General features: G+C 44.4%; 1 protein-coding gene across 2 annotated transcripts in view; it reads left to right on the top strand.

Moving 5' to 3' along the window:
- Colq (collagen like tail subunit of asymmetric acetylcholinesterase) overlaps positions 1 to 13,563 on the top strand; it is a 52,044-nt gene that overhangs the window by 25,211 nt on the left and 13,270 nt on the right. For both annotated transcript variants that reach the window (XM_051177845.1, XM_051177847.1), the window contains exons 4-11: positions 1,617 to 1,661; positions 1,988 to 2,014; positions 3,532 to 3,603; positions 5,759 to 5,821; positions 6,183 to 6,209; positions 6,845 to 6,889; positions 7,059 to 7,094; positions 10,680 to 10,760. In XM_051177845.1, the coding sequence (XP_051033802.1) occupies positions 1,617 to 1,661; positions 1,988 to 2,014; positions 3,532 to 3,603; positions 5,759 to 5,821; positions 6,183 to 6,209; positions 6,845 to 6,889; positions 7,059 to 7,094; positions 10,680 to 10,760 (396 nt within the window). The remainder of the gene's footprint in view (positions 1 to 1,616; positions 1,662 to 1,987; positions 2,015 to 3,531; positions 3,604 to 5,758; positions 5,822 to 6,182; positions 6,210 to 6,844; positions 6,890 to 7,058; positions 7,095 to 10,679; positions 10,761 to 13,563) is intronic.

Here is a 13,563-nt window from a genome sequence, read left to right as displayed (position 1 = left end):
ATTTACGTTTGTTGACCCAGGTATGATGACAGGTTTATTACCCCAACACTTGGGAGGCTGAGGCAGGAGGATCCCGAGTTTAAGACTAGCCTAGGCTACATACATAGTAATAGACCCTGTCTCAAAAGGAAAATAAACAAGGAAACAAACAATGGAAGCATCTATAGATAAATGGTATAGTGAAAATGAAGTTGAGCTCAGAGGCCAGAGGCCTTCATAAAGGCGCTGGAAGTCTGTAGAAAGGCTGGATGAGATTCCTCTAAGGTGGACTCCTGCATTCCACCGTCAGCACTCTCCTCTGATGGCTCTTGATGTTCCTGAGAAGCAATAGGCATGTGAAGGAGTGCCACACTCTGCTCACCTCAGAACAGCAGCCCCAGTCACATTAGTGCATCTCTGAGCTCCTGCAAGCTCCTCTGAGTCACATGGAGGCTCTGCTGCCTCCTTCATTCGATCAGAACAGTATTTGTTTGATGGGTGCAAAGCTCAACAATCTTGTAGAATAGTTCTAACCATTTCAAGAAATGGAAGGCTTGGTAGAACAAAGAACTCCACTTTCCCAAGCGGAAGGCAGATAAACCAAAGGTGGTGTCTTTATCTTCACAAGAACTTCACTTATTCCCGATGCTTATTTTCTCACCAACTCCCATAGTCCCGATAGTCATTCGATTGGTCTGGGTATGGCCTGAGCTTTTTTCAAAGATCCTGGGGAAATTGTAACTCAATGACAGGTTTTGGAGAAGCTACATTTCCAACAGACTTTTCCTAGTGTTGTTCACCTGCAAACAGTAGGGATACTGTGGAAGCTAAGGGGTTTGGGTGGATTTCTCTCTGCCACCCCCAGGAATTTGGAAAGCAGTCATCAACTGAGCCATCCACAAATGTGTGAGCAGAAAACAGCTGTGGATGTGGAAAACACTGGCATTTTTACAGCCTCTGGCTGGAGCAATCTCCTATTGCTGACATTGAGATATACACGATCCTTACATTAAGGAAAGCGGGAGGAGAATGTTATTCAGCACCTGAAATCCACAGGTCATTTTTGGGAATGCTTTTCTTTTCTTATTTCTCTTTTTTGTTTTTTTGTTATTTGTAAGACAGTGATCCAGGCTGGCCATGAACTCGCTTATGTAGCCAAGTCTGGCCTTGAAATCCTCCTGTCTCCAGTTCTGAGTGCTGAGATTACAGGAGTGGGCCACCAACACCCAGTTCCTTCCAGGGGGTATCTGAATCAGCTGCTTCTCAATGCAAAACTTAACTCTGCCCCCTGGTGGGGCCTCAGGGAAGCAAGGCAGTGAAAGAAGGGTTCCTGAGGCTGAGGAGTATCATGGTCTCAGCAGAGGGGCTTCTTCAAGACTGTTGTTGATCTTACCAAGCACAGAAGGATTCTCAAGAGGAAAGCAAAATCCAGAGAAAGCTCAGGAGGAAGAGGAACAGAGGGCAGAGTGGGCTGCAGGATGGAAGGTTCCTGTAGGGGTGCCTGGAGTCCCCACACCCAGAGTCTGCTTGCTCTGTAAAGAATGGCCCAGTGCCACAGACCCCGACCACAAACCCTCCCCTGCAGTCTCTCCTTGGTTGGGCATATGCTTTCTTCACTTCTTATCTCAATTGTGTAGGGTCCACCGGGGCTTCCTGGCAAGACAGGACCAAAGGGAGAAAAGGTATGAGCCACTGCTTTCTTAGTCCCACCTCACCTCGGTAGTTACAGCTTGCTTTCTGGGGGTGCCACTGAGAATGTTCTGGTTGAGATATCAAAATATGTGCTCTCTCTGTCTTAGCAGATGAGGAGGGCTCCCCGATGAATGGCTGCAGCTGTAGTAGGGACTGCTATTGCTGTGTCCTGCTTCGGGCCACTGGCATGGCAGGCGTGCTATAACTGGTCAAGTGACCAGCTGACTGACTGAGCCACAGCCAACCCTACTAAGCGTTCTGATTCCAGAATGTCACTTCCAAACAACTTTTGTTTATCTGTCTTCTCTCTGCACAGGGGGATCTTGGCCGCCCAGGAAGGAAGGTATGACCCATGCTGCTCTGTCGAGCAACTGTACTGCATGCATGCATGTGTGTTCAGTGGCTACCAGTACCTAGTGGAGTGCTGGTGCTGCCATCCTTCTGAGGATGTCAGCATGCTTTCCATTTCCTGGGTCTGTGGCTGCTAGGCATCTGACAAACCTTCCAGAGGCTGCTGGGCCTGGCAACACTTCCCCAGCCTCACCCTGCCACCTAGCAGAGAACTCTCCAAGCCCCCAAATAGTGACACAAATGACCTTCACTACTTAAATTAGGTTGGAATAAAGTGCTTGATCAGACAGGAACAAATGGCTTTGCTTTGGAAGTTACTGTGGCTCAGAGTGAACCAGCCACATGCCCTCATTAGAGTCAGAGAAAGAACCAGCAGGTGATGTTGCTGTAGTCAGTGGGTGCTGGCACTTAAGTTCTAGGTCTTGACTGTAATTGAAGGAAGAGCAAATCCAGCCAAAAAGATGCCAGTGACTTTATTATCAACAGAAGCCATAAACAGACTTTTGCAAGGTACAAATAACAAGGGGAGCCACAGATCAGTGGCTGTGTTGAATGCTGACCTGGAGACAATCTTGTTGTGGATCTAGGTGCAGATGTATCAAGGTCTGTGTTGATTAATAATGTCTGCCATGGCATGGAAAGCAAAAGTAGAATGTACATACCAGCATCTAGCATCACTGGACTCTTGGCTGAACCTTTTGAATCCCTAGTTAACTGTGAAGTGAGGCGCTGAGTGTGGAGCTCAAGTCTATGCTCTCATCCCCTTCCGCAAGAATTACTCTTTTATAACCCTTAGTTGAGGTGGGGTTCTCTGGAAGCAGAGACACATACAAGTGAATGCATTACGAAGGGAGCACTGTCAAGAGGAGCTCTTGAAGAGTGGAGCAGGGTGTCATCAACCTGAGTAGCCTGAATTTGGGAGTGTGGATTGCCTGCCTGTCTGTCTGTCCTTGATACTTTGATGGTAAGAGATCTAGGATGTTGGCTGAAGGAAGGAAAGTTTGTAAGTGAGTGGGAAGCTTCAAGGCCCCAAAATGAACTTCAAGATTTCAGGCTTTGATAGAAGCCAACAGAGTAGCCACAGGGGGATGGTATGTCAAGCAGGCAAGATGCCTTTGAGGGAGTTCCAACAGCACCTGATGCTGCCCCCCATGTAGTTAGTCCCAGCTCATGCCACATGACAGCCTCGTGGAGAACTCACAGGGGCAAGGCCAGTGGTACAGAGAATAGAGGTAATGAAAACTGAAAAACCAACAAGTTTAGAGTCCCCTTGCCCACTGTTTTCTCTTTCTTAAATAGAATAAAACCTTGTTTGGTACGATAATATGTCACCAAAAGTCTAACTCATATCTGTTTGCCATGCTTTTTTAGGCCCTCATTCTTTATAGGGTAGGGATGAAGGTACAAGGGAACACATGTAGTGGCCTTATACCTTATCAGGACCTCAGATATTCTTGGCTGGAGGGAAGCATATTGAGGTATCTTGACTTTTGTTCTTGGTCTTTGAAGGGTAGACCTGGACCCCCAGGTGTTCCTGGCATGCCTGGGCCTGTTGGCTGGCCAGGCCCTGAAGGACCCAGGGTAAGTGTTACATGTGTTTGGGGCTCATGTAGTATCAGAACATGAGGGGGAGATGGCCAATAGTCATTTCCTTGAGAGGGAGAATAGATGCTAGGCAGCTCCCAGCCTATAAGCATTTCTCCTTCATGTGGCCTGCAGACCCTGGTCAGTACTGTGACTCTGCTCCTGTGGAAAAGTGGGGGCTGTTCCTTTCTTTCCCAGGAGCTCCATTTCCCCTTTGTCCTGAGAATTAGTATTCTAGTCTTTAGTTTCTCTTAGATGACCCAAAGGCAACTTGGGTCTGGAAAGTTATCACCTGTCATGCTGATCTGGCAGATGGGAAGTTGGGGAGTATTGGTAGGTTGGAAGGATACAGGAGAGAATATGCAAAGCAAACACATCCCCATCTTCTCTTGGTTTATGTTCTCACTGCCTGTCATGAATGCAGAGGCCATGACCAGCCAAAGCCAGGGCAAGACAAGCAGATATCCTCTGCTGCCCCACCTTCCTGGCTGTATTGGTAATACAAAAATCCGAAGGAGATTTCTCTTTAAACCCACTGTATCCTGGGCTGCAGAGATGGAGAATGGCTCACAGTTAAGAGCACTTTTGCTCTTGTAAAGGTCTTGTGTTCAGTTTTCAACATTTGAATTGCCACTCACAGTCACCTGTAACTCCAGTTCCAGGGGATCCAATGCCCTTTTCTGGCCTCTGTGCATAGAAGGCATGTACATGGGATGCATTCATACATGCAGGCAACTTTCAGTTCACTATGTGGCCAGGCATGGTGGCTCATACTCACAAACCTAGTACTCAGAGGGCTGACGTAGGATCACCATGACTTAGTGTCCAGCCTGGGATACAAAGTAAGTTCCAGGTCAGCCAGAATGAGATCCTGCCACAAACAATCAAACAAGCAAAAAAGCAGAAATCTCCACTATAGAGAGCTAAGCTATCCACCATGACAGCCTTGTATAGCCGTGAAGCCCTTAAAATGTGACTAATATAAATGAAGAACTGAAGGTTTAATTTTAACTCACCCAAGTTTTAATTCATAAAACTATATTCAGGGCTGGGGAGGTATCAGTCAGTGAAGGTGTCTGCCATCAAGTGTGGCAACTTGAGTTCCATCCCTGGAATCCACATGGCAGGAGGAGAGAACCAACTTCCAGAAGTTGTCCTCTGAACTCCATATATGTTCTGTGGCACACACACACACACACACACACACACACACACACACACACACACACACACACTCACAAACACACAGAGTAAATAAAATGTAATTTTAACATCTCATTATTTTACAATGAGTACATGTTGAAGTGACAATTAGATTAAATGAAAGTAAAATATCGGCAAAACTAATTTCACTTGTTTAGTTTACTTAAGGTAATTTATAAAGACCTTTAAAATTCAGAATATGCAGCAGGCATGGTGGTACATCTCCTATAATCCTATCACTCAGGAGGAGAGGCAGGGGCATCTGTTTAAAGGTTATCTTCACCTAAATTTGCAACTAGCTAGAGATACATGAGACCCTGCCTCAAAACAAAAACAAAAAAACCCATAAGTAAATCAACCAATCTCCATATTGTTGACTTTATAGCTCTATTAATTAGAGGTGACATGCAGTTATGTAGTATAGAGAATGCTTAAGATTCAAACTTATTTTGAGGTAGAGGGAGCCCATCCTATGCATTAATCACCTCCCTCCCAGGTACATATCCAGAGACTGATTTTCCCTCTGCTTGGCTTCAAACTGAGGGTGAAAATATAATCAGATGTCTGAAAGGCCCTCCCTATGCAAAAAGCAAATCTGGCAAAGAATTTGTGTGTGGCAAGCCTATCTTCTGAGGCCCTCATGCTGTCTCCCCTGCCCTCTCACAACCCTTTCCAGGAAAAGATCAAACATCACCATTTACAACTTCTTAGTGAGTATTTAGTTTGGCATCTGTACCACCTTGGGCATTTTTGTTCTCTATTTAATCTCAATGACCACAATAAAAGGTGGAAAGTGGAGTCCTGGGAGGAGGCAAAGGGGCATATGGGACCTCAAGTTCATAACCACCTCCAACACCCTGGTTCCATCCCAGTTTTGCCCACAACTCCTGTTTCTGTTTCTGCAAGAAATATCACTGTGGGCTTTCTTTTCATCTTCTGATTGCCACAGGGTGAAAAAGGTGACCTGGGTATGATGGGCTTGCCGGGGTCAAGAGGACCAATGGGCTCTAAGGTCAGTATGTGGTCCAGATGGGCATTCCCAGGCCTTCTTTCTAAGACTGAGGAGCAGCAGCTGTTTACAAATATGGGAAAGACAGGACTGGGGGGCTGTCACCATGTGCTGGGTAGTCAGCCCATTGTGGGACATCATGCCCTGGGCTACAGGGACACCAGAATTCGGTTCCTATTGTTCTCTTTAGCTATCAAGGTTTTGTCTCCAGATTAGGCATTTGAGGGCATGTTGTTTCTAGGCCTGGTATAAACATCTTTGTGTTTGCTGCTGCATGATCCCTAAAACTACAGTAGAGCGCAGATGTCAGCATCATATTCAGGGAGTCTTGGGGGCTGAGTATAAACACTGTGCTTTCTTTTAGGGCTTCCCTGGATCCAGAGGGGAAAAGGTCAGTCCTCATCTCTTGTGGCATCCCAGATCCTGGTCTGGGCTCAGCTCTGGAGTTGGTGGTGGGTGGAAGACAGGCCTAGCTCTCTCTCTTCAGATATCAACTGCAGCCATCATTCAGCTGTTCCTTGGTCCTTACTTGTGTATGGACTGAGGATGAAGTGTGGGCCTCTTGAGGAAGGGAATTCTGGTAAAGAGGATCTCCCAGTGAGGCTCTTGCCCCCACCACAGGGAGAAAACGAGAGCAAGCAGGTAGGGAGTTCAGTCAGTCAGCATAGAGGTGCTAGAAAAAGGGGAATTGTTCTTAGGCCAGGTTTCTACCACACAGCCTTCTCATCTGCTAAAACAAAACTAACAGGCTCCTGCAGTCACATCATATCCTGTGAGATGGGAAGATCTGAGACCCAGAACCTTCTATGCGTTTCCCTTTAGTAACTAACAGTAAGATGTCTTAGGAATCTAACCAGGACAAATTCCTTGACTGGGCAAGTTACCTATTATTTGAGCCTAGAGCTTTGCAAAACTGAGGGTGTTGGCCTAGGCAGTCCATCAGTTTGAAATGCTCTTGTCCCTACACCCATCCCCCACACAAGCACAATATTAGTGCATTGACCCTCTCTTTTGGTTTTCTCCTAGGGATCCAGAGGCGAAAGGGGTGACGTGGGTCCCAAAGGAGAGAAGGTAATGACAAATCTGTACAAGAGAGATTCTGTACTAGAAGTGGGACTTCCTGCTCCCCCAAACTAGGGATTGATGGATAGCCATCTTGAAAATGGCTGACCAAATCTATCCACAGCCAGTTCCAAGTGGCATTTCAAAGCACTCACAATATTTGTTGTTCTTTTCACAGGGTTTCCCTGGATTTCCTGGAATGCTGGGGCAGAAAGTACGTATCTAGAAGTAGAAATAACAGACCTCATGTCCTCTAAAAACAGTGAATGGATCCCTTCTTTTGGTCCTTCAGGAAGAGATATTGAGGAGATAATGATTTTAATTGTGGAAAGTTCCAGGTTGAGATGGGGACCAAGTTGTCTTATCCACTGGGCAGAGGGTAGTAGAGAGGTCTGAGGTCAACCTACAGTTTAGTGGGAAAGGCTATTCCCCACTCCCACCGCCATGGAGAGAGGCCCCTCTTTCCTTCTCCTACCTCCTGGAGTTCAATGGCAAGATTCAAAAACTGGAAATTTTGTGTGGAGCAGAAACTCCTATTTCCCATCTGAGAAACCATCTTACCCCTCAGACCCTGGAGCCAAGTGGGGATTTGTGGGATTTAGTTTCACTGCTGCCTAAACACTCAATATGGTCTTCAAGGGTGGCAAATACTGTTGGGGGAGGCACGGGATTGTTTTAAATAGGTGACACCTATTTTATTTAATAAGTGAGATATTTAGTATCTCATTTAGCACAGGCCTCATTTTAAAAGGAAACAGTTTAGGTGTGGGGTCCTAATGATGTGTCATTGACCATAGGGTACAGCTCCTGAGCTAACTCGAAAACACTGGGTCCTCATGACACATAAAGCATTGACCATGTAGGAGCCCCTAAGCTGTCTTGGTTACTTTTCTATTGCTGTGACAAGACACCATGACCAAGACAAGTTAGGAAAGAAAGTTTCAGAAGCTTAAGTCCATGATAGGGGAGGAAAAGCATGGTATTGAATAGGTGAGAATTTTCATCTGGATCCACACATGGGATGTAGTGAGAGAGTGTGTGATGCACTGGTCACAGCACAAGTCTTTTGAAACCCAAAGCCCATTCCAGGGACACACTTCCTCCAACAAGACCACACCTTCTAATCCTTCCAAAACAGTCCCACCAACTGGGGCTCAAATACATGAGGTTATGGGATTGTTCTCATTCAAACAGCCACCTAAGATAACATGGTAATGCTGTATCTTCATGTTGTAAGGCATTGGCACTGCAAATTATCTTTAGCTAGGTCACAAACTGAAATTCTTCAAATATGCGAACAAGTGTTTACTTAGTATTTTTAATTCTTTTTAAACATTCACTTTACAGTGTTACTTCCTAAAGGATAACATTTTTACTGGGCAGTACCCAGCCATCAGGGCAGGATGAAGTACTTCCAGTCATTATTCAAGTCACTATGACTTATCCTTACCTTAACCTGTCAGAAACTCAATTCCTGCTATCCTAGATGGGATGTTACATTTTAAAAATAGAGTAATTATATAAAAAGTTGAAGCAAAATTCAAAACACAAGTGAGTCCCTTAAGATATTTAATCTAGGTTTTCATTCCCTGCAACAGTGACCATCAAAGATTCATAAATCACTGTAAAATTAAATATGATGGCTTCTTTGGCTTCTGCACCATTTACTAGACTTGGCAACAAAAGAGCTGTCTTTCCCCTTTCATGGCAGGCTGTTTTAAGACAGAGCTGATATGATAACCATAATTAGGTCTTAGGAGAGAAATTAGATCAAGAAATTACTGGCTGCTTCTAGTTGATAAAGAGAAGGGCCACACTTCCTTCTGACAATCTGTTTTTATGAATTCATATTTTTTTATGCTGATGTTTTCTCCTAGCCAAACAAGACATGCCCTGGGCCCCTTAACCAGCCCAGGGAAATTGTGAAACACCTCCATGGCCCATTGACCCATTATAATCTCACCACTGAGAATCCTGAAAAATACATGGTAGAAAGACTACATGGACTTAAGAGCAATTCTTCCTGAAATATTTATTCACATGTGTGTCTATGTGTGAGATCGAAGGTCTTGGACCCCTCTGGAGTTGGAAGTTTTGTGACAATTCACAATTGCCTGGAGTTGCAGGCAGTGTAAGCCACCTGAGAATTGAGCTTGAGTCCTCTGGAATACTAGTAAGCATCCTTAACTGCTGAGTGAGTTGCTAGGCTGGCAGGTCAGCTTGAGCTTGATCCTCACTATCTATTGGTATCTGGAATTTTCCATTGTGGTAGAGAGTCTGAAAAGAAGCCTGGGTGTCTGTTGCTGTCTCTGAGTGGCTAGGTTTGTCCGTCATGGTCAGTTTCAGCATCTTTGATAGCAATTGTTACACTGACCATAATGGTGGTGCAGTTTAGGATGCAGGGCAATTGCTTGAAGTAGAAATAATGTGCCCCATGGATCCACAATCTCCAGAAGCACTTAAGTGGGACAGGAATCCTAGATAGGCAAAGCTAAGGAAAAACTTAGAGGAAAAAAAGTCTCTCTCTCTCTCTCTCTCTCTCTCTCTCCCTCTCCCTCTCTCTCTCTCTCCCCTCTCTCTCTCTCTCTCTCTCTCTCTCTCTCTCTCTCTCTCGTTGTTTCTCTGTTTCCAACTTAGCCATTTTGATAGTCTGAGAAATAAGTTTTGCAAAAGGTTGGCCTTGAACTATGAAAAAGTTATTTTTAATCAGGAATGCAATTTACATTGTTTTTCATATTTTAATAATATTTTTAAAAGGTTTGTTTATTATGTATACAGTGTTCTGCCTGCATGCCAGAAGAGGTCACCGGATCTCATTATAGATGGTTGTGAGCCACTATGTGGTTGCTAGGGATTGAACTTAAGACCTCTGGAAAGCAGCCAGTGCTCTTAACCACTGAGCCATCTCTCCAGCCTTTAATAATATTTTTATGGTGACTATTTAAACACATACTTGAAACATCGCTCCTCACATAAAGGGTTTTCATCTGAGCTGGGCATAGTGGTACATTTCTGTGACTCCAGCACAAGGGAGGAGGAGGCAAGAGGATTAAAACTTCAAGGACATCTTCAGCTACATAGAGAGGTAGAGGCTGGCTTGGGCTGCAAGTGACCCTATCTCAAAAAGGGAGTTGTCTGAATAGATAGAAGTGAGCTGAAACTCAGAATAATATCTACTGAAGTATGGAGAATGCCAGACAGAGTGGCACACACTTTTTGTACCAGCAGGGAGAGGCAGTTGGATGTCTAGGAATTCAAGACTAGCCTGGCTTACATACTGAATTTCTGGCCAGTCAGGGCAGCATAGTTAGACCCTCTCTCAAAAAAGAAAAAGAAAAAGAGAGAAAGAAAAAAGAAAGGAAGGAAGGAAAAAGAGAAAAGAGCTGTATAATCTTAAATAAACTCTTTAAAATGTCAAACACTGCAGTAGACAAGACTGTTCCCAAACATCATAAAAACCCCAACTCATATGTATGAGTTTGTACTAAAAAGAAAACACAACAAACCATTCTGCACATTTTTTAACTAGACAAGGAACCACCGATGCATACTGTGGACCGGGTTGTCTCTCTTGCTTGACCACCAGAGCACCAGCTGCTCTACAGCGCGAAGTCACCCCCTGGAGGTGTGCTTTCTTTCTTTCCTCTTCCTTGGATATGAGCTCATCAGTCTCCCATGCTCCCAGGACAGCCCGCCTGGAAAAGACTTAGGAGAGGCGAGGAGGCCGTGGCAGCCAGTGGCTGAACAGACCAGCACAGTTGTGTCCACTCTTGCTCTTGCTTCTCTCTCTTTTCCCCAGGGCGAAATGGGTCCAAAGGGAGAGCCTGGGCTAGCAGGACACCGAGGCCCCACCGGGAGACCAGGAAAGCGAGGCAAGCAGGTAAGGATCCTGGGGTTTACCCTGCTGAGGGCACACCTGGGGATGTGTGGAGTAGCATGCATAGCCTTGGATTCAAGCATCCTCAGGTCTACTGGACAGAACAGCCTAGTTACCAATGTTCAGGCTTCTCTCCAGCTAGCCATGGTTCAAGGCTACAGGACCCCCTTAAGGTCAGAAGTAAGAGTGGCCCCAGGTCATAGTAACACACCAGTAACACTCCTTTTTGCCTCAGTATACTGGCTATACATTGAGTTTTAGAGAACTGCCTAGGTCTGTCCTTGCAGCTAACAGGTCTTTTGAACCCTAGTGACGGATTTTACTACATGAACCCCTCATTTGGAAGTGATCCTCTTCACTGGGTTTGCTAAGAGCTTTGGGGAATTGTTTGCTCTGAGCCATCTGGTCATCAGGGTAAGCCAAGTTAAGGAGTTGGGAAAAGGAGGGGTGCTCACTGGTTTTGAAGTCTGCACTAAATGCCCACAGGAATACTAGCATTTTTGATAATGTACAGATACACCCAAAAGATGTGTCATATCTTTTTGTTTGTTTGTTTGTTTGAAGACAGGGTCTCACTATGAGACCTTGATAATATTTGAAATCTATCCTTCTAGTGGGCTTTTTATCTCCTTTCTCTTGGTGGCTATGGTTATTATATCCTTCCATAATTCTTTTACTTTAAAATTTCTTTATTTGTTTATTCATTTATTGTTGTTGCTTTAAGATAGAGTCTCATGTAGCCCAGGCTGGTCTCAAACTCTGGCTACTCCTTCTTCCACCTCAGACATGCTGATGTTACATGTGGTTGAGAAGCATTTCTTCTCATATTTTAAATTATTTCCTTCTGTAGTTATTTTGTCCTTCATTAACAGCTTAAAATCACAATGTATACAGCATCTTGTTGTTGTACATATTAATGCATTTTTAAAAATCTTCTAAAAATGCCCACATCATATTTAATAAACAAGGAAGCAATAGATTACTTGGAGAAGAGGCTCGCCCAGACATTGGTGATACTGAAAGGAGCACGTCTTTGGCAGCAAAGGTTTTCCATTGTACCCTCAGACTCCAGTTTACATTAGCACTACTAAGGCATTTACTGGACCCAGACTCCCCTCCAGCTACAGTGGCTGCACCTTCCAACACACCTCGCCCCTAGGCCTGGACCTCGTTCCCTAAAGACTTCAGCATATGCTCTGTTTTGTTGAACCTACCACCCATGGGATGCTAATGTGTAGCCAGGAGTCAGAATCACCGTAACTCTTGGAAACTATGTGCTCTTCCCTAAGTCAGTGCAGGAGTGACCTGGCTCTGGATAGTTCAGATATCACAGTGACAGTGTTGTGTTTCTCAATTGAAAACAACACCTTTATTTTTGTACAATTAATCAAATCAAATATGGCAAGATTTTTTTTTTAGTTTGATTTTGAAGTCACAAAATGAGCCAGGGGGTGGTTGTGTATGCCTTTAATCCCAGAATTTGGGAGGCAGAGGCAGGTGGATCTACAAGAGCTAGTTCCAGGATAGCCTCCAAAGCCACAGAAAAACCCTGTCTTGAAAAACCAATAAATAAATAAAGTCACAAAATGTTAGTCTCCATTTGACAGTTTTCACAGGATGGTCACATGGCTTCAAAAGCACATCACAGGTGTCAGGCTCAGAAAAAGAAAGAAAAAGGGAGAAAATTCTCCCCTACTATGATTTCATTCTAGAATGTTCCACATTAATATAAGGAGAGGCTATTGGTTTCTGTCCTTTAGCTTTTTTTTTCTGGGGCGGTGTTTGTCTTTACTGGTAAAGCCAAAGTCAAGTAGGCTATGTATCAATCCTGATGACGGGAGGTACATTGGAATGACAGTAAGAGCTACATCAACGTCACTTGGAGGATTCAGAAGAGACAGTAAAGAAGCTGATCCTTATTATAAGATGCTGGAGTTTACCTTGTGCCCTCCACATTGCCTTTCCACTCTGCAGACACCTGTACTGTTATTGGAAGCCAGCCCTGGGGCTTCCTTCATATGGTGAATTCACTCCTTATGTAGAGTATATATCCAGAAGTCATATATCCATATATCAAGTAACTGTAAACTAATACCAAACTAGGAAATAAAAATCCTGGAAGATTCCAGAATATAATTTCTAACACAGGATTTCAGAGGTCATTTAATCCAATCTCTCCTTTCATATCTCTCCCATTTATTCACAAGGAAATGAGGCTAGTGAGGTGGAGTTGCTTGCTAAGCCCATTCAGCTGAGCCAACTTCAAGGCCAGGGTTAGAATTTTGGGCACATGTTCTTTCCCCTTGCTATGGATCTCTATCATGGCCCTGTTTCCAGACTTGTCTCCAGGCAGGTTCAGGAAAGCTGCTATTAACCTGATCATAAAAACCTTCAGGGGATGGGGATATGGATCAATGGTAGATAGAGTGCTTACCAAGTGTGAGAAAAAGGCCCTGAGTTCAAGTTCCAGAACCACAAAACAAAACAAAACAAAACAAAACTTCAGTTAAGGAGACAGAACAACTTCAAGAGAAACCTCTTGAGTTCACAGCAAATAAGGGACAAAGAATCCTTTTCCTGGACAACTTGGTTCAGTGGAACCTACCATAAAGACATGGCACCTGCACTTGACCAACTAAGAAGAACACTCTTCTATTCCTGGTGTCAGAGCCAAGGAGTTTTTCCAGCTCCTTCAAGTCATGCACTTCCTGTGCTTAGAGCCAGCTGGCCTGGCTGTTAGGAAAACAAGCTTTAACAGCTATATTAAGCTGGTGTGACTTCCTTTGCCATCCTGGGACCCATCTTG

This window comes from Phodopus roborovskii, unplaced genomic scaffold, assembly GCF_943737965.1.
Source record: "Phodopus roborovskii unplaced genomic scaffold, PHOROB, whole genome shotgun sequence".
Lineage (NCBI taxonomy): Eukaryota > Metazoa > Chordata > Mammalia > Rodentia > Cricetidae > Phodopus > Phodopus roborovskii.
Note: the sequence above shows the minus strand (reverse complement) of the source record. Positions and strands in the feature narration are given on the sequence as shown.